A 21,208-nucleotide genomic window follows, 5' to 3' on the forward strand; every position below is an offset into this window, starting at 1 on the left:
ATCAGTCGGTGAAGCAGCAGAGCAAAGGGAGTAATTACAGTGGAGGACAGGTCACTAGGCCTGCGGTTGACCTCAGCCCTGAACACTGGAGCTATTCTAGACCTCTGGGACAATAAGAGGGGCTTAACTCAGAGGCCAGGTTATGAGGCTAAGAACATAAATTACTCATTCGGGCAACAGAAGAGTGCAGATTAGAATGTAATTGGTGGCTTTGCATGAAAAGTTGCCTTTTCAATGACTGATTCTAAGGACTGTGCTCATTTCTGCCTGCATGGATAATGACCTTCTAAGGGCAAAAAAAACACTTGTCATTTGTGTTGCGCACCGTATAAATATTTATACACTTGGTTACTGTCATGGTATTAAAGTAATCAGGGGAAACTGTGGGCTGGATTGGGGCATTCCAGTATTGTGTTTACATTCTGTGAACCTGGACTTTTGACTCTTGCTTCACTGTTAAATATTGAGCTGTACTATCTGAGCTTAGAATAACACTGTTTGAGGATGTTGCCTTTTCACTGCTCTTGTTTCACACTGTGTAAATGCTGAGAAATGTTGAGCAGGAGCTTAGATGAGCTACGATTAAAATATCTATCTCCCACAGTTCGATTCAGGGAGAACTGATTATGGTTTCCACATGTGAATTTCCTTTATGTGCTCAAATGTCCCATCTCTCCTTTTTCTCTCTTCCTTTCCTGTGTGTTTCTTAATGAGTACAGCAACATCAGCGGCTTTTGGCAGAGTTGAAATGCTTTTATTGCTGTTTTTCCAAAGTTGCGTCACTAGATTTCTCAGAAAAAGAACACATTTGATGTTTTGCCACATTTCCAAGGACAGAACATTCACACTCAGACATAGACACACACAGAGTTTGAACTCAGACAACATAGCCACACACACCCTCATGCCTTCCAACTTTATCTGTGGAGTTTCCCAGTTTACACAGAACCCATCCTGGGCCAGGAAAGGGGTTGGGCTAATTCAAATACTAGCTCAAGGCTGAAAGATGTGTCTGTCCAGAGACCAAATGATTCAAAAGAACACAAAGCACTGGCCTAAGGGGCAGACAGCTGATTTGCCGACACCTTTCCTAGTGGAGCTGAAGTCTATTATTTTCCTACATCTGCCTTGAGTCCGGGACACAGTAGTCAGTCATCTTTAGGCGCCGCTGTCTACCTCCGACAGATAACCTGCTGGAGTGTTTTGTTCACATATCTTTGCTGCTTGTGTCAGACTGAAGCCATGTCGGCTGCCAGACCGAGCGGTGCGTCACATGAGGTGAAGCCAGAGAGTGTGCCACTGGGTCCTCTGGGTGCAGCAGCTGTCCCCGTGCAGGAGCTGCTGTGTGTCTTTGGGACAGGGGACTTTGGGCGTTCTCTGGGCCAGCGTCTGCTCCAGTCTGGCTACAGGGTGATCTACGGCAGCCGCAGACCCCACAGCTGTGGCCTTCTTCCTCAGGGAGCTCAGGTAAAAAAAAAAAAAAACACACACACACAAAAAGCACTGCATGAAGTGTTAAAATGGTTTATTAAATGGTTTCCCTGTTTATTTTATTTCTGGAATTAACAGCCAATACTTCTGACCCTGTGTTACACGATGGTCCTGAAGCTTTTAACATTTCTTGCTAATGGTGTTATCGGGCTTTGAACGTTGCCTGAGCCAATGTCGCTCTTAATGTGCTCGCATCCGAGCACAATGCTGTGAACATTACAGATTGTGCTGGGACATAGTGCTGTATTTGTGTGTGCTGCAGGTGAGGAGCCATGCTGAGGCAGCAAAGTCAGCCAGTGTGATCTTTCTTTGTATACACAGAGAAAACTATGACCTTCTGGAGACGCTTAAAGACCAACTCAAGGGAAAGGTACCTTGCTGCCCGATCAGATGCTCGTCTGCAATATCATGGGTGCTGAGTTCACAGCCTTTTATCTTTATCACCGATGTAATTTATTCAAAAGGTGATAATAGATGTCAGCAACAACCTAAAGAAGAACATATATCCAGAGGCCAACGCTGAGTATCTGCAGAGGTAATAGAAAAGTAGCCTTTCATGTAATTACCTAAATATAGGTTGAAGTCATGGACCATGTGGTTCGAGTCACCAACAACTCCCTGAAAACGGAGCAAAACAGAGATTGTTGTTCTTTGTCCAGGCTGATCCCTGAAGCTCATGTGGTGAAAGCCTTTAACACCTTATCTGCCTGGGCCCTGCAGAATGGACCCTCGGATGCCAATAAACAGGTACTGTTTGTGTCGCGTGTGTGATGTGCTGTGTGTCTTAATTATCATTTGTCAATTTGGTCAGTCTTCAGAAAGGAGTATTGGGCTCTCCTGTTAATTAGGAAAATGTATAGCCTGAAGGTGACACTTTTGAAGAGATCTATTCATTATCGCCCATCAGTCTTCTTCCAACACAGAAGTGTACCATTGTAAGTTCTCTGATTTGTACACACCATGAGGCCACGAGCACCAAGTTAACAAATAACAGAGCCTCTTTCAGAAATGAAAACGTTTCACACTAAATTATATCAACTCACTTTACGGGTTTCAACAGACCAAATCTAAGTAAAAGATGCCAAATCTAAGGACTCGGCCTCAAGTCTTTGGTGTGAATGCCATCTCTGATGTATCCTTGAATCAATTAACTCCCCAGTCGCTCAGATCTGAGCTCCCATCATACGCTTTGCTCTCTTACTCTGTACTGCAAAGGCATGTGGCTTTTTCTGTTTCATTTTGATTTGGGTGTGCAATCCCAGAGGATGATGAAAACTACACAGAAGTGTTTGTTTCCGTGTGTGTGTGTGTGTGTGTCAGAGTATGCCATTCAGAGTAGACTGGGCATATATTTAGGCATTGATGCATGTGGAGCGCAATCAGCAACATGGTGCAGGTCTTGACTGAACATTGTTGGGCTCACTGGCTTCTTCAAAACTACATTTAGTATTTCCAGGATGACACATATTCTTTAGGAACTTAAATTGTTCAGTCAATCTGATTCAAAACTTTACTTTCATCTGTCTATATGCAACTGTTTGAACATTAATACCTAAATAGATAATAATGAATGCTCGTCACACAGCACATTTCACGTCCTTTAACGACAGTGGATTTTTTTCATACCCCAGGTCTACATGTGTGGAAGCAGGGCTGAGGCGAAGCAGGCAGTTGCAGGGGTGGCGACCAAACTGGGCTTCACTGTTCTGGATCGGGGTGCCCTGGCTGCCTCCAGAGAGCTGGAGGACTTCCCCCTGCAGCTGTTCCCAGAGTGGAAGATGCCACTATGGCTGGCCTTTGGCCTCACCACCGTTTTGTTTTGCTATCTGCTCATTAGAGATGTTGTCTACTCATATGTTGAAATGGGAGAAGACAAGTCCTTCCGGATCATGGTGACTTTGGCCAACAAGGTATGAATTGTTACGTGTGAATTAGTATTTGTTCCTCACCTCCAGGTGCGTTCTAAGGAAATTATTAAATTTTCAACTCTTGTTACCTGACAACACCTTCTTTTGTGTTTATTCTTTTTATTTAGGTGTTTCCCATTGTGTCTCTCATCATGTTGTCTCTGTGTTACCTGCCTGGTATAATAGCTGCCTTCATTCAACTCTACAGAGGGACCAAATACCGGTAAGACATCAAGACGTCTTATGCATTGAACTGCCCAGAACACTACAACAACCAGGACAATTGTAAATATTGAAATGTTCAAGTCCAACTTTGTTTGTTCAAGGCGTTTCCCTGACTGGTTGGATCGGTGGATGCTGTGCAGGAAACAGATTGGACTGCTAGCACTCGGCTTTGGTGCTCTACATGTGCTCTACAGTTTAATTATCCCCATAAGGTATGTCCATATACTCTGCATACTCTAAAATGTAACTGAAACAAATTCCTCTAAACTGTATATCATGTGTTTGCCAGTTAATCACTTCTTCATAATTTTTTTATTGGATGGACGTTAATTAGGGTATTTACAGTAAATTACATGTAAAAAAAAATTGTATGCTGCAAGACTCCCTGGAGCTCTGGACAGTAATGACTCGGGGGACATTTGATACTTAAGTGAAAGTAATAGGGTGCTGTGATTGGTCAAGCTCATCTTCTGCTTTTGCTTTTTGGCAGTACAGATGCTACTGCCGTTTGCTGATGCACATGCACAAGCTCACATATGTCATTAGTGTTTTGCAAAGTGACAAATTCACTCTTGTCAGATTCCGTTTCTGCTACACAAAATGAATATAGATTGGCAGGTCCATAAATTTGGTTGCAGCCGAGTTACATTAATTCTCATCGCTCCTCTCCATCCTATGTGCACCTAAGAAGCTGGCACCTGAGTCACCAGGAGTAGGCTACGAACAGTACAAAAATAAATACACTTTGAATTAATTGTGTTTTATTAGTGTCAAAATGAGAAACCTTTCAACAACCAGATCAATGTATTATTTCATTGAAAATGTCATTGTGTTGCTAATGTTGTCAGTCTCTTGCCATTCTAAATGTGTCTTTTATTATCTCTAGATATTATGTGAGACACAGGATTGCAGCAAGCATGATATTAAAGGTAAGAGCACCACCAACTTGAACATGAGCTATACTTTGCATTACAAATAGTTTATTTTATCATTTTTGGATGATTCCATTTTGTTTCCTTCATTACAGAAATGGCTAAAACATCTTTCTGTCTTTTTTTCTGTCACTTCAGTTCAAAGAGAATATAACGTCAGAGCTTGATACCACCGTGGCCTGGCGTTCAGACTCTTTCTATGCTATGGGGATTCTGGGATTTGTCCTGTTTCTCCTGTTGGGAATAACGTCTCTACCCTCTGTCAGCAACGCTCTCAGCTGGAGAGAGTTCAGCTTTGTACAGGTGGGTATTTGTGTGTGTGTAGGTGTGTGTGTGTGTGTAAGTCATGTCACACACACACATTGACACCGTTTGAACACAGAATACTTTGGCTAAGCAGCTCTTCAAAATTTGAAGCTTGTTTGTGAGAGGCTACCTGAAGGAATTAGAATTTATTGAATATCAAATTGAGTTGCGGTTTTGTTGTTCAACTTAATAGATCTCTATGTATATGTTCTTTTACACACATTTTTGACAATCTGGTTCCACGAAAGACAACTAGCAGACAATTGCATTATCTTTCACGTTAGATCCATTTTTTCCCCTCAATATTGCATTAGTCATCTTATGATAAAATGAATCCAAACAAGCTCACTGGGAAAAGTAATCTGAGACAACTGATTATCTCACTGCTGCACATTATTCTCGAAATTGTGAAAATGACACCCAGACTGATGATTCAGTTAACGAACATGCTCACAATATTAAAGAGACTCAGTTGGAATCCACTTACAATGCACCCCCAGGTGATATATCAAAATGCATTATGAAAATCTCTGGGCACTGCCAGTAGAGTGTTGCACATTGTTTACGCTGAGGTTGCTGAGGTTCAGTTTGTATGCAGATTTATAGATGCTTCTGGACCTTTTAGAAATGTAGGTATTGTTAGAGGTATTTGCTGTGGTGTGCAGAGCATGTCCAATAGTGAAGACTCGAGCTAGGACTGATGAGAATGATTTTGCCACCCTTTCAGCTGAAATGGAAAATTGTTCTGTGAGCCAGAAAGTTGTTTTCAGCTTGGACAGTATCTGTTCAGTTTGTCAAACAGGAGCAAAATATATATTTGTAAAGAATTGTGACCAAAAACTGGCATAAAGACCCAGGTCAAGGCACTCAAGGTGGTTGAATAGTTAAAAGTATTGTATTTCAATGAGCTGTAGTTGTTAAAAACACCAACATTCCTTCTTTAAGAAAACAAACAGAGTAATAGTAGAGGCAATCATCTCAGGCAAGTTTCAGAGAAGGAGTACTTCGGTAGTTAGGGAGCAAATAGCAGGTCATTATGACGGACCGAGAATCACTTTTTAGCATGCTGGGATATGCTCCATCAACACCTGTGACCCACAAAGCAGAAAAGCAGAAGAAAAGGGATGGATGGATGAATTGGATGTTCATTACTGCCCCAAGAGGCTAAATAAAATTATGCACAGGCTTCCAGGCTGTCACCCCCTTTAAGGGATATATCATTTGCAAGAGGCTTTGTATATGGCAATCATATTGAGCAATATAAATTTCCCTTCTCTATTTTCTTAGAGGCCTGTCAGATGGAAATACCAGAGCCAATTCAATTCCAGCTAATTTTGAGTTGTCGCTCATAGGTTCTTTCGATGTTGACAGTATTTGATTGGTCCAGTCTTACTGGCAACAATATATGTGGTGATGTCTGGATGGAACATGAACATGGTTCATAACATGGCAAAGGACCATATAGCAACTAACTCAATCAGAAATTGAAAAATTAAAATAGCTAATGGACTTGCCCCTGCCCTTTTCCCACTTTGACCAGGTGAAAATGAAATCAGCTTACACAATAGGGAACAAACTCATTCATAAATGTAACTGGGTCATATCAAGCTCATTTCCTTATTCCACCTCCACCCCTTTTTATTCCAACACAAATTAGAGCAGCACTCAAAATGTTATTCATCAAATGTAATTTGATGGGTTGAATATTTTCCACAGTTATTAGGTTTTGTTCAATTATAAGAAATAGAAGTGTGCATGTGTATGCGCCTTCTCGATCTTCTGCTATCTACTGTGTGTATGAGTACAAATGTGAATACCTGAATATGTATCTATTGAGTTTTGAAAAGGTACTTATACTGCTTTTCTCTCTTTCAGTCCAAGCTGGGATACCTGACACTGTTCTTCTGTACCTTTCACACCTACCTGTATGGCTGGAGCAGGTTTCTATATCCCTCAATCTACAGATGGTACACTCCCCCAGGCTACATGATCAGTTTAGTTGTGCCTACTTTGGTCATTATACTCAAGCTACTGATCGTCCTGCCCTGTGTGGATCGCAGCCTCACTCGCATTCGACGAGGCTGGGAGAGGGCTGATCCAGATGAAGACAGCAAGAAGTCATTACTAACATAGAACTGTCATAATTAATGACAGCTACTTCATTAATATCTTTGCAAAGTTCCTGCTCATGTATTGATGTGATAAAGAATAAACACTTATGCGCATTGTTGTGCATAAGTACAGATATCAAGTATTCTTACAGGCTGTACCACTGACACAGATTTCTTGTTTGTGTTTCCTTCAACATAAGAAGTAAGAGGTTAAAGAAAATACTTTTCTACTTTTACTTTGTATCTTTTTAATTATATCTGGATTTTTGGATTTGTTCTCACTGCTGTTCGATTTCATGTTTGAGTATAGTGATCCTATACTGTATTTTGTGTAATTGTAACCATTTGGTTCATGCTCTGATACGTTCTCCAAATCAGTTGTAACCCTTTCAAGCCAAACGTATCATATTTTGAGACTTGCATATCATAAATTTGATATTTTTCCCCCTGAAAATTCTGATGTATACAATCAGACACATTCATTTACATTTTGCATTCGCAATAATTCCAGATGTACCAAACATGAAAAGATGAAAAATGACAAATTAGAACTCATATATACAAATGTGTGTGTGTGTAAAATATATATATATTACAAAGGTTCAATAAATACTTTATTTTCAAAATGTTAGATTTATTTGGAAATTATTTCATTGTTCAGGCTTTACAGGTTTAAAAGTGCCTCTTTTCCCCACTCCTATATCTCATTCTATCTGAAAGGTCAGTCAAACTCAGAGTTTGCCCGTACTGAGTTTATTGTGCTCTGTCTAGTTGTCTCCTCTGATCCTTCTCCAGGGTTCATCCCTCTGGCTGCTCTTTGCCACTCTCCAGTTAATAGTCTCTCTGAGATACTGGATTGAAGTGGATCTTGATCACCCCTTTTCAGAACACCCCAAGCCACCCCACAGGAGTCACCCACAGGAGGACAAGCCCAGGTTCCCAGAGTAGCAACCTCCAACACAGCCTACGAACCAAGGCCAGCGGGGCGGAATGGGGCACAGTAGGCGAGCCCGTCACCCAACCCCACACCCCCCACCAGCGCCTGCCACCCATCACATCCCGATAATGATAATATACATATATATTAAGTTAAAATCTGTTCAGAAGGACTTTCCTGTGGCTTGGAACAGTAAAAGATCATCAGCAATACATTTTATTCAAAATAAATATATGTATTAATAAATATTTCATCAAATATTTTGAACAAAAGGTAGTACCAATATTTTTTTTTATTTTAACATAAACATTTATATTAAAAGGGTAATATTTAGTGTCACATGAAAATAAAACTTATTACTCCACAATACATTGCCAATGTTTTTTTTTTACCATAAATTATGTTGATTCAGCTGAACGTACTTAATAGAGGAACCTTTTTTTGTGTATTTCAACAATCTGTTGGCACGAACTGCAGACTTGGATAAAGGAAGGAAACATATGGACAAAAATGGGGAAGCACTAATGGTGTAAAACTGATGGTCCTACTTATGTCCACACAGAAACACAACATCCAGATTTCAAGGTAAGACCAACATAAGAAATTGTGGAATACAGTAGCATATTATATACTATTTGTTTTCTGTTTGATTTATTGAATTGTTTATTTCGAATACATAAATAAAATAATATTTATCTGCAGTTTTTAATTTGTTTATTGAATTCAAATCAGTAGTGTTTTCCTGATTGTGTCTTGTCTTGTATTAGATGAAGGTTTTGGCTGTGCTGGTGTTGGTGACAGCATGTTCAGCCGTTACCCAAGGTAAAAATAAATCCCTGTTTAACAGAAAATATCAAACTGAGCCAACACGTTGTAAGTCTTTGTACGCTGCCATTACCTTTTGCATTTACTTTTCCTGAATATTTGTTTTCCAATAATATTTTATTGTGGCAAAAACTAATTTTCTACCCAATTTCTAGTGATTAAACAAACCTGAACCGTTGCAATATATTCATGACAGACTTATGATAAACTACCCTTTGTCTTCTGGTGTATATATGTATACATAAAGATATGTTTTATCTTTAATACTAATTCTATTGTCTTTACATTCTTTTTGTAGAATCGTCAGCTCACTCATTTTTGGCAGATTCAAAATTACAGAAACAATGATGAAATGTTTTATTATCGAATTTGATTGTTTGTGTAGTTTCATCGGTTTACATTTAATCTTGCATTATACAATGATAAACCACTGGTACTGATAATTATTTTATTCTCAGCAGGATGCTAAAAAGGTGCTACATATAAATTTGAGCAAAATAATGCAGTATTCTACAAAAAAAACCAAAAACTTTCAATGTTAGAAAATGTAATGTAAAATGTTAACTTAATTATTCACATACCGTATTCTAAAAATACAAATAGAGACATGCAAATATAAACTTTGTAGTCCAGGAATCACCACAGACTATTTTGCCACCATGTAATTTTTTGCATTTTACATTGTAATCTCTTATTTTCAGATCTGTCAGGTAAAATGTTTACCTTCCCTCAGCAAACCAGCACAACTAATGTGAGGCTGACTGCAAAGATACAGGAATTCAGCACCCTAACTGTCTGTCACAGGTAGGAATGAATTTGTAAAATGCATAACAAAAACCACTAAATGTCTGATTGTGAAACATATCGAGCATGATAATATTTTCTGATGAATACAGGTCCTTCACAGATGTCCGGAGAGACCACTCTCTTTTCTCAATGTCCGCATCCTCTATTCCCAATGCTGTACTGATTTTCTGGGATGAAGCGAATAAGGAGATGGAGTCTCATATCAGGGATATAAGGGGAGAGTATCATGGACTGGACTACAAGCCGAACATGTGGCACTCGATTTGCACCACATGGGACTCTTCAACCGGTCTGATGCAGATGTGGTTTAATGGCCAATCTCTGATTAGAAAATATACCTCGTCTGGATCGGTCATCAGAGGGTCATCAATAATTGTCTTGGGACAGGTACAATTAAAAAGAACCTTGATGTTCTTTCAACAAATGATTCATAGAACATTGTTGGTTATATTGTGTGCCTCAAGTGTAAAGATTGTAGTATCAATATTGTACTTTATATTAAAATTCTTTCACCTCTACAGGAGCAAGATTCCCACGGTGGAGGTTTTGACATGAAGCAGTGTTTCGTTGGCATGATGTCTGATGTACACATGTGGAACTACGTACTTTCACCCTGTGAGATCCACAACTACATGGATGATCGAAGTTTTGTTCCAGGGAATGCGCTGAACTGGAAGGCATTGGATTTCCAGATTACGGGCAGAGTGCTGATTGAGGATAAAATAACAATCTGTGGCTAAAATGTTGTAACAAAACAAATGTCTTCTGAGATTAAAATAAATCTTTTTGTGCATTTATCTCCAATGTGAGAAATAATTTTCCTCTTCTATCATTTTCTGTTAAATCACAGTTGAATAAATACATTCTCAATTTTCTCAACACAATAATTACATGAATTAATTATGTAATTCTTTGTTATTTTATATGCCCCATCAAAAGATGTCTTCTTTACATAAGCATTTTAGGAAATCGGCAGATTTTTGGGTGGAACAATAGAAAACTTTTTCATGGCTGGTAGAGCAACCCAATATCCGTCCCCTAACCATACCCAAATCATTACCATAGCAATTTAAAAATAGAAATTTGTAATTGCACGGTTAACGGTCAAGTATTAAACAAGCTTTATAAAGAAATTTGACATTGACCTTGAATGTCATTTCAACAACCGAGCAAAGGCGACGCCTTCAGTCCATTCTGAATCTAGCCTGGTAATGCTTAATAGAGGTTGATCCTGACTGTGATTTGATTTGATTCATTGCGATCCACCATATTATCTTCAATTTAACTTAAACTAGAAAAGCACTCCGATGGAATGGATAATTGATCAATTCAGCTTTAACTGATTTCTATTAATTACACTTACATTGGAAAAGTATTTTTCCAGCCCCTCAAAAGTCAGCATCACAAGGTCCCTGCACTCTTTGACTTCCCACACTGAAATAATTGAAGTCTTTATCTGGACAACGCTACTCTGTAGGTGTTCCTTTATATGTGAAATGGGCTATACTTACTGGCAGAGCACTTAAGTTTCTCCATGTTTCATCACTTCTCCCACTTCTTTGAGAATAAATCATTCCCGCCCCCTCATGGACTTTTGATTGCTTATGCGACTCATTGCAGGTTGACAGATGTCGCCAGCCTCTCAATCTGAAAAGCTACTTGGATCGTTCCCATGGAGCCACACTTCATAATGAGAAAGACGACGCCGGTCCCCTGGACTGATGCTTAACTAAAGCCATAGTCATTTGAAGACCTATAGATTCCCTTTACCCTAACCTCTGAAGAAGTTCCCTGCACTCGAAGCTCCGACAGCTCAATCTATTTTAAATCCAACAAAAAAAAACAAGTGACAGCACCTCTCTTCTCAAGACTTGTGCCATGTGCTAGGACTGTGGCACTGAAGAAGCTGGTGGACAATTAGAAACCTGCATGGATTTCAACAATCATTTCGGCTGCATGTGCAGGTGTGACACTATTCACTATAAACAGTTCTCATGACATTCCGTATAAATCAAGGAATATGCAAGGAAGAAGCCCCTTATATGGAGCTAGCAGTTTCATGATGTAATACAGAGCAATATGTCTTTGCAGCCAACCATTGGCTTCGTGAATTTTAAATCATCAACCAACTCATTTAATTAAAAGTGATACATAGTCTCTCCAGCGTGTCCTGGGTCTTCCCCGTGGTCTCCTCCCAGTGAGACGTGCCCTGAACACCGGACCAGGGAGGAGGCATTCTAAATAGATGCCCGAGCCACCTCATCTGGCTCCTCTCAACACGGAGGCAGAGCAAACTCAAATATTGTGAGAGTGGCAGAAGCAGCTTCTTTCCATTACTCTTCCGGCAATTTCCCATATATTATATAATCGATCAGCACAAGTAGAAATGAAAATTGTTTGTAAATCGGATTTTAAAAAAAAGACAATCTGAGATAAAAATGCAAATACAAATGTAAATGAATACAAATGGATTTGTAACTTAATCTTCAGCACCGAGATCTGGGTCTGCTTAAAAGGGCATGCGATTATGGAAGGACTTAAAGCAGCCTCGTGGTCAGCAGAAGAAAAAAACATGCGCACACATACACACACATACAAACTATAACAACTGGGTGAACTGGTTGATATTTATGAGTCTCTCGGTCAAAGTGTGAGACTTGGCAGCTCGGTATGTGGAGCAATTCTAAACCCAGGATTGTACCCGAGGCATCTAATTATGCAGTTCTGTCATGTCCCTCCGTTTCTACTCATGAGAGGCACCAGGCTTTAAATGCAGGTACCGATTGCACCAGTCAGAACACCGACTCAATGCAACGTGCATATGCAATGTGAGGAAGAGTGGGAGATTACACAACTTTCCGACCAGAGTAATGCAAGGAGGGCAAGGCTTTGTGCCTCAAACAGAAATGTGAAAAGGAGAGCTTGACAAAAAAGGCAGACGCCGACAGCCTGGGATACAAATAACTGTATTACTCCAAATGTCAAATGTTTTATAAAACTGCTTTGGTGGCCGCTTTTTGATTTTCTATATCACAAAACAAAACATGGTATAATAGGGCTCTTATCTCTGTCATCTTTACAGGAGCATGATACATACAGAGAAGGTTTGACTTTATCTCGTCTTTTGTCAGCATGATTTCTGATGTCCCCATGTGGGACTAGTTCCTTTGACATGGATAGATCGGAAACCATGCAGAGAACCCGAACTTCAATCGAGGAAATGTGTTTAGCTGAAAGAAGGTGGAGTTCCAGTTCAAAGAGTGCAGAGCCGATCGAAGGCAGTCAACAGCGAGAAAAATAATCAAAGGGAGAGATGCAGTGTTATGGATAGGGGAGAAAGCCTGCAAAGGCATACACTTTTATTCTCCACTGTTCAGCACAGCCACCCTGATTAACCAGAGATGAAGCCAGTGCAGATCTTTGAGCTTCAATCTTTACAGGGGTTTGAGGATGTTGTTGTTGTTGAAGAGAGGCGGGCCTTGCATGGCAGCAGAAGTTCAGAACGGGGGCTCGTTCGACACGCCATTCTTCAGGCAGTATATGGTTGTTTTCACCTTTTCTATTGACTGAAGGGTTAGGGTTGTCTAAGGGCCATGCAGGTCGCCAGCCGAATTGTCTGAGCAATGTTGTTATCCTGTTCAGAACGGGACTGGAATCCTTTATGCATTAGAAGAAGGATAAGGAATACATCGTCAGGTCTCGAGAGACAACTTTTGAAACTCAATATAAATGTAATATATGAAGGATTAGTCTTCTTAACTAAACTTATGCGAGAGCTTTGTTTATGACAAACATTCAATCATAAGTGCCGGCATATAGAACACCTCTTATTATACTGTGTACCTCGCATCCACATTTAAGTTTACATTTCATGGATAAGTCTTCATTTAATGTTGATGATCTGTATCTTTACCCATAAATTCAGATGTTTATGCTCTATGGAATTGAGCTTTCATGATTGGACACACATAATCTTGTCATAGGTTTCAGGATAGCCTGGGTACATGCAATTAAACATGAAGCGGAATTGATGACTGTAAGATAGCTTGTCTCACAGCTTTTGTGTGAGTTGCTACATCTTAATTCTTTCCCAGGGCGATATTGAACTACACTATCTCATTTATACATCAGCAAACAGAGCCCCACTGCCCCCCCTCCAACAGCAGGAACGGGGCTAAAAACAACAGCAGCTCTTCTGTAATGGGGGACTAATACAATGTGAGAAGGTGTAAGGGCTTGGAGATTGTGTGTGCAGATAATGTTGTTAGATTGGAGATAACAGGATGTCTCTGAATAAATGTTCTGCTTGGGGCAGAAGCGGCGCTGCATATTCCTCATGTAACAACAGACTCTGTTATGGAGGACAGCTGCTCTATCCTGCTCTCTTCTTTCCTCTCTACTTCGACCGAGTCTGATTAGTGTTGTACCTGCTAATGTATCCTCCATTACAGCCTCCTGCCATTCCGCACTGCCACAAGCAATTCACTATCGACTTCTTCCTCAGCCCGATCAAGTTGTCACCTGCTTGATATTTGTAGATCGATTCGATTTATGTGGCATAAAACACAAGTAGCCTAAGCAAACACAAAGTACAAGTTTTCAAAAACATCTTTATTTGCTATGCCAAGAAGGTTTTCCGATATTTAAATGGCCCGTGTGAAACTTACTAGCTGATTGTCCCAGCAGCAACAACTACAATGGAATATATATCCAATAACTGGAGATCAGTCTCTGACAACATTTGGTGGAATTTTGTCCGAGTCTGCAGGATTGCTTTAGTAAAGGGTTTGTAATCATATGCGTGTGTGTGTGTGTGTGTGCGTTTGTGTGTGTGTGCACAGTCTGTAGTCCATTGACTACTCTCCTTCCCTTTCTGCGTGTGCATACATAGGCTGAGTCGAAGTGTACGAGTGTTCATATTGGATGCCCATGAGATGCCGATAGATTTGGGTACCAAGCTATTTTTGTTTGAAAAAGAATCAATAACATCTTTTTTTTTTTAATGTCTGCATACTCCAAGACACAATCACACGACTTGAAGAGAGCTGAGGAAGGAAATTGAAACAGATTGACTGTGTTTATCACAAACAATAGATTTCAACAAGGGATCTATTTTTCATCCCATTCTGTGAAAAATAAAGAACAAACATGAAATCTGTTTTTTGAGACCTCAAAGGAAGTAGACATTAAAAACATTTCTATCCGTGGAGACCCGTCCATTTGGCTGCAATCAGCTATAATTTTGTTTTGCACTGTTGAGAGTAAAGCGGTGAAGATTGACAAAAGCATGGCCAATGTTTGGATGCAGTGTGTCATTCAAAATACCAAACTGAATAGCAAGAATAAAGTTGTAAAAAAAATACTAATTAGATAATAATTATGTAAAGTCTTTTAAAATCAGCATTTTTGCAACATCAAAACATGTAATATTGTAATATATAATTCACACATATTAGAAAATATTTTCAGATTAGGATCATCTGTTTTTTAATATATATATATATATACCGGTACTTAGTTCACAGGTTGAATTTAGTTATCATATATTACATTAGTGACCACCATTTCCCCCCTTGGCTCGGTCCTTTCCCAGCCTTGCCGAATGCGGGTTAAGGTTCTGTCCACACAGGGCAGAAGGAGCAGCGCCTTCAACACCAGCACCACAGACGGCACAATCAGACAGAGCATGTACCCTGGAGGAGTATACCATTTATACGTAGAGGGCATTATCAATTTGTTCCATCCATAAATGTAGCCATGTGCCGTGCATAAGAGCAGGGTCAGGCAACCCAGCTTAGACTGAAAGAAAAGAACACATATCAAGTTTATGACAACAGAGCCAGATTTATTTTTACAGAAGTTTATTCACTCTTTTACTCAAGAGAAGAATGAAGAATGAGAGTTGGATAAGAAGATTGATATGTTATGTACTGTAGGTGAATGGAGCCATATATTAGCCACATAACATTACTCCACATATTTAGCATTTGGTTGTTGATCCACAGTGACTTATGATATGGGAAAATGGCACAATAGGGAAAAGCTTATCTTGCTGTAGTGTAGTAATGAACTATACCCCTGAAATTACAAACAGGTATCCAATTTAATCCATTTAGCAAAGGAATACATTGTACTTTGGATGTGCATCTAATCAGAATCATAAATTCTCCTGTTGACAACCCACGTATTTAATGACTTTTAAATTGATCCCTTTCATTGTATATTGTTGATTACTCTTATCACCCGATCGTAAGGATTATCTTGACCTAGACCTCTATCTCGGAGTCTAATGCTCTATCTGGGATGATACCTATGTACCTGACCTTTACACAAATAGACCCAGGACCAGTATTAGCATTCATCTCCCAGAGGATTATGCTACATATCATAATTCTATTTAATGAATAACTTAACATTTAAAATCCACACACTTTAGTCACTTTCAGTCTCTGTGGCGCTGTAAGGCAGATAGTTAACCAGGCTCTGGGGAGAGGACTGCCACTGATATAGTGTTTCGACAGCACTTTAATAACTCTGATGAAAACTCGGACACCCAAATATAGGCGATCATAAAATGGCGCTTTGTGCTGATAGTTAACATGTGACTGATAGCTTCTTCAGGCTTAAAGGTGAACAGAAACATGCCTACATTAAAGCATGCACTCCCTGGACTGTGCTCAAACTGTGCTCTGACCTGAATGAAACGGAACTCTCTCCAGCTGATCGAGCCTCCCACAGAGGGCAGGGATGTTAGTCCTAGCAGGACATAAAGAAAGAAGCCCAGGATTCCCAGTGCAAAGAATGAATCTGAGGCCCATGCATCTGTATTATTCAAGGGGAGAGGGGTGGTTTTATTGCTCTTCATCTAGGAGAAACAGAGAAAGTGAGACAGACTAAGCATGGTGGCACTCTGCATAATGTTAGCTTTAAATCATATTCCCCTTTGAACACGATCAGACAAATTCCCGATTTGGAAAAGCCTGCCGTACCTCATCCACCAGACGTGAGATGAATTTGTGTTGAACAGTATAGCGAAGAGGAACGATGACTGTGCAGATAGCATGGAGGAAAGCAAGGCCTAATGCAACCAGGCCCATCTGCTTCCTGCACAGCATCCACCGATCCAGCCAGTCTGGGAAGCGCCTGGAATATGCAAAATGGGGCATTTGGGGCAAAAATGACAGGTTAATAATAAAGTGTTTGGCCAATGTACGTATGAATGGGTCGGTTTGGCTCCATACAAAGAGTGTCTCTTGCACTATTCTCTTCGGATGTCACTGTGCACCGATTTAATGTCTTTATACTTAAGTTGAAAATAACTCTATTAATGTGTACCATGGGTATTGGGAGCTCCTGTAGTTTCTGTTTCTAGAACAGAAGCATTAACCTCACACCAAAAAGGTTGTGGCAGATTCGCAAATATATTTTTCTTTTGATATCCAACTCTTTTCCCACCACGTTTCTTCTCGGGCACCATAAACACACAGGTAGTGAATGTTTTTGCCCCACTGTGATATCTCACCTGTATTTGGTCCCTCTATAGAGCTGAAATATGGCAGCTATACTACCAGGCAGGTAACACAGAGACAACATAACAAGAGACACAATGGGAAACACCTGAAAGATAGGGGTTACATAAGAAACACTTCAAATGTGAAGACAAATACCATCAAGGGACACTAATCCATAGGAGGGGAAAATTCTTACCTTGTTGGCCAGGGCCATTATCATCCTGAAGGAGACATTTTGTCCCTTTTCAACATATGCATAGATGACATCTCTGATGAGAAGATAGAAGTAGAAGAAGGCCATGAGCCCGATGGCCACGCATAGAGGCAGCCGCCACTCTGGGAACAGACGCAGGGGGAAGTCCTCCAGCTCTCTGGCTGCTGCCAACGTCCCTCTGTCCAGAACAGTTAGGCCCATCTTGGTAGCCATCTCTGCTACCACCTGCTTTGCCTCTGGACTGTTCCCACATAGGTGCACCTGGAGCACGCAGACGGCTTTAGAAAACAGGTTGTAGTCATGGACTGTTTCAAAATAACAGTCTTTGTGTTTGATTAGAATGTACTCTTATGGTGCTTGATCTACCTCCTTTTATTTTTCTATTATTAGAGCTACATATGTAATTGCTTGACCTTGTTACACACTTTTGCTATTCTAGTTGTCAGTTCATTAAGTTATGGATTCTTACTACTGTATCTTTAATCTCAGTATCTTACCTGTATATTGTGCTATGCACGCAGATACTTATTTAGTTTTCTTTAACCACTTTACAGAAAGTAGAAAAGCTTCAGCATGCACGATCACATCGTACTAAATTTCCTATCATATTTGCAATTTGCCATCATTAAATCTCTGATTAAATTGTTCACCACACAGTAATTCAAAAAGGCTCATTGTCTTTAAAATGGCCTCAGAATAAGAAAAATATGTATTATCCTCTTGCTGCATTCAGATCACCTTTTATATTTCAGCATCTAACAATTGCTCTGATGTTATAGTTGAATGCCTCCCCCAGCTCTGTTTAGAGTCTCTAATGCATGACTGCACATTCTGCACCCGCAGTGTCTGTCTACACAATTAGCCATGATGTTTGTTGATCTCGATATTACTGTTTCACTGATTTGGAGATAAAACATTCAACAATTTTATTCACCTCAAGAGACGAACACTTTACATGCATGTGCCTCTAGGTATGCAATCCCCCCCACCCCCAGATTATTGAGTTATTTGAAAGGGGAAGACACTGAATCATGCAAACAAGAGTTACAGAGAGAGAGAGAGAGAGAAAGAGAGAGGTTTGACAGGCATACAGTGGCGTCAGTAGGATTGAACATTTCCCCCCCCCAGGTGTTGGTGTAAGTGGACCGGGCAGCCAGCCATGTCTCCCTACATTATTGCACCAGGAACAGCAGGCTACAGCCGACAGACTAAAGCTCCATCTGAATGTAAATGTGACAGAGACATTGCCCCTCTGTGGATATAATCAAATTGCTGGTTTGGGAATAACGCACACTTAACTAGCATGTGTGTGTGTGTGTATATATATATATATATATATATATATATATCATGCCAACATATGCACTGATGAAGACACACAGTCAAGCACACTGCCCACGTTTTCTCGCAGCTACCTGTTTTCAAAGGAAATAGATGGTTGCAGGGGTATCTGTGTGTATGTGGGGATTGTTTGTGTGAAGAGGATTCGAGGCAGATTCAGGTTTGGTCTCAAGAGGCTCCAGGAGGATTGTGTTGCTCTTTGTAGCTGTGAAACAGAAGCTGCAATAAACACTGGTATTTCTACGTTGTAACATCATAAAGTGTATTTGTTTGTGTGTTTATACAAACGCTGTCCTCATTCTCACTCGGAAAGACGGTCAATCAGCAAAATAAAATCAAGTCTTAAATTATACATGCGGTTTGGTTGAGCATTCACCTCCTATTCCTATCAGTAATAACGTTTCCCCATTGTCATCCAGGAAATGATGACAGTTGTTGTTGTTTTGGTTTGAGTCAGATAGGCTCTATTATGAAAACATCAACTTAGTAATCTCCTATCCTGTTACTGTGTTTCCTTGTTGGAGTCAAACTTATCGACTTGCAGAAGCTGGGAAGCATCCTGGCTGTTCCACCTTGATCCCACTGAAATCTTTTAAGGGACTCCTTATTTCCACTTCCCTTCTCACCTGTTTTCCTGCCAGAAGTCCATTCTGTAGAGCCCAGGCAGACAGTGTGTTCAGGCCTTTCACCACGGCAGCCCCAGGGACCAGACTGAAGAACACACATCAAACATTTCTCTCGTTATTTTTTTCAGTCTTCAGATCCGTCGATGGGGAGGGAAGAGTCAAAAACTGGCTGGAATCCTTTGTGCCACTCTAACAGGATAAATGCACAGCAAGCTGTTCTACCAAGGGATGCTGCAACCCCACAGACTGTTTACGTTCTGTTGGATTCAGTTGAGAGTTTTGATGCTCCGTGCTATAAGTAGTATTTAGCAGCGCTTTCCCAAGACAACGTCCGGCTTTCAGAGGAAGAGTGGTGCAAATATTTTCAAAGCATCTGCTGACACTACACCAATATGCAACAGGATAAAAGTAAGTTTACCTTTAGAGATTGTGATAAAAGTAAAAAATAAAAATTTAACTTAGATTTCCGTATGAGAATAGAAGTGCATAGTTTAAACTTTGTCTCTAAGCTTTGACAGGAGTCTGTTACCTCTGTAAATAGACAGCATTGGCTTCGGGGTACAAATCCTTCTTCAGATTGTTACTGAGGTCCACCAGCACCTTTGACAAATGAAAGTACATAAATAATCGTAATTATTTTTTAGTGTTGTTTTATTTTCTTCTGTTGAAATTATCCATCTTGAAGTTGGCCATGAAATATATTTTCATTGTCGTTGTTGTTGCATGAGGTACAATACAGGATTTCAAGCGACAAAATGTTTTTCTTGTGCTACCGGAAAAACAAACGGTTCTGTGTAACTCCTAACTTTCAGACAGGGCCCGATACCAGATATATAAAGATGCTGATGTAAACCGGTACGTCATAACAGGATCCTGAAATTCCACTGACATCAGTGAGTGAAGAATAACTGTGGCGTGAGAGAGGCATTAATTATCGCGTTATTACTGAGCCATGGATTAAATTGTGGTTAATGATAAATTACATGAGTAATATTATATATATTGCATCTGTATTACACAATTTATGTAAATGGTAAATTTGTCAATTCACAAGTAGGGTGGAAATAAATAAATACAATATTCTTGTTTTGTAATCTTATATTCCTTGAGACAGCATCATGAAATCAGTCATTGGAATGTGTAATAACGTCTCTGCAACTCTTATTGCCACAGATCCACATTTACCTTCCCGTCCAGGTGAGGAGCGAGAGTCTCCAGGAATTCATAGTGTTCTCTGTGAACACAAATAAAGATCAGCCTGGCTGACTGTGCTGCTGCTGCGTGGCTCATCACCTAGATCAAGCATTCAACACAAAGGCGCATGAACCGCTGAAAATACTCATGTCTTTAGGTACATTTTGACTAGCTAAACAATATTCTGCGATGTACCTGAGCTCCCTCAGGCAGAGGGCCGCAGCTGTGGGGTCTGCGGCTGCCGTAGATCACCCTGTAGCCAGACTGGAGCAGACGCTGGCCCAGAGAACGCCCTAGGTCCCCTGTCCCGAAGATACACAGAATCTCTGGTGCAGGGGCAGCTGCTGCAGCCAGAGGATGGAGCGACATACCCTCCGGCTTCACCTCATTTACCACTCTCATGTTAACAGACTGGGTATGGATGGTTCGAGTTCCCTGATGTGTACCGGTAGTTATATTGCAGTGGAATATGACCTGTGCACTGCCTCTCCCTCCTTGAATTTTAACCCACTTCTGTGCGTGTGTGTGTGTGTGTGTGTGTGTGTGCTTATTGCACCTGTAATCAACTCGTGTTATCACTTGCTCAGGAATGCTTCTTATCATGTGGTATTTTTCTTCCAATTACTTTGAGTTATCAAAGTGACAGTCAAGATCAACAATAAAATGTCTCCTCATACCTGTAGTCTATTTGGAATGTATTAGTGTGAGTTTTAGTTTTAGTGTGTTTGTGGATTTAGGAGTATTTCAGTCATGACAGTTTTTTGAGTACCACCAACATAAG

At 40.2% G+C, this 21,208-nt stretch overlaps 3 protein-coding genes across 3 annotated transcripts; 2 read left to right on the forward strand and 1 right to left on the reverse strand.

The window, feature by feature from the left end:
- Positions 1–1,242: 1,242 nt before the first annotated feature.
- Positions 1,243–7,567, forward strand: LOC137910563 (metalloreductase STEAP4-like). Its single transcript, XM_068754962.1, has 10 exons — positions 1,243–1,467; positions 1,754–1,861; positions 1,956–2,026; positions 2,151–2,238; positions 3,123–3,401; positions 3,527–3,621; positions 3,725–3,835; positions 4,510–4,552; positions 4,694–4,858; positions 6,737–7,567. Exons 1-10 carry the CDS (start codon positions 1,243–1,245, stop codon positions 6,992–6,994), a joined length of 1,443 nt encoding a protein of 480 aa, XP_068611063.1. The 3' UTR covers positions 6,995–7,567.
- Positions 7,568–8,362: 795 nt separating this feature from the next.
- On the forward strand, positions 8,363–11,109 carry LOC137912950 (serum amyloid P-component-like). The gene is made up of 5 exons (XM_068757082.1): positions 8,363–8,494; positions 8,677–8,731; positions 9,436–9,538; positions 9,631–9,928; positions 10,063–11,109. Exons 2-5 carry the CDS (start codon positions 8,677–8,679, stop codon positions 10,279–10,281), a joined length of 675 nt encoding a protein of 224 aa, XP_068613183.1. The 5' UTR covers positions 8,363–8,494; the 3' UTR covers positions 10,282–11,109.
- A 3,964-nt stretch (positions 11,110–15,073) lies between these two features.
- LOC137914697 (metalloreductase STEAP4-like) lies at positions 15,074–20,829 on the reverse strand. The gene is made up of 9 exons (XM_068758199.1): positions 20,623–20,829; positions 20,419–20,526; positions 19,763–19,833; positions 19,234–19,318; positions 17,249–17,527; positions 17,064–17,158; positions 16,531–16,684; positions 16,236–16,406; positions 15,074–15,340 (listed from the first exon to the last, which is right to left on the reverse strand). The coding sequence occupies exons 1-9, from the start codon at positions 20,827–20,829 to the stop codon at positions 15,074–15,076; spliced, it is 1,437 nt and encodes a 478-aa protein (XP_068614300.1).
- Positions 20,830–21,208: the final 379 nt, after the last annotated feature.

Source organism: Brachionichthys hirsutus, chromosome 3 (assembly GCF_040956055.1).
Source record: "Brachionichthys hirsutus isolate HB-005 chromosome 3, CSIRO-AGI_Bhir_v1, whole genome shotgun sequence".
NCBI classification, from domain to species: Eukaryota; Metazoa; Chordata; class Actinopteri; order Lophiiformes; family Brachionichthyidae; genus Brachionichthys; species Brachionichthys hirsutus.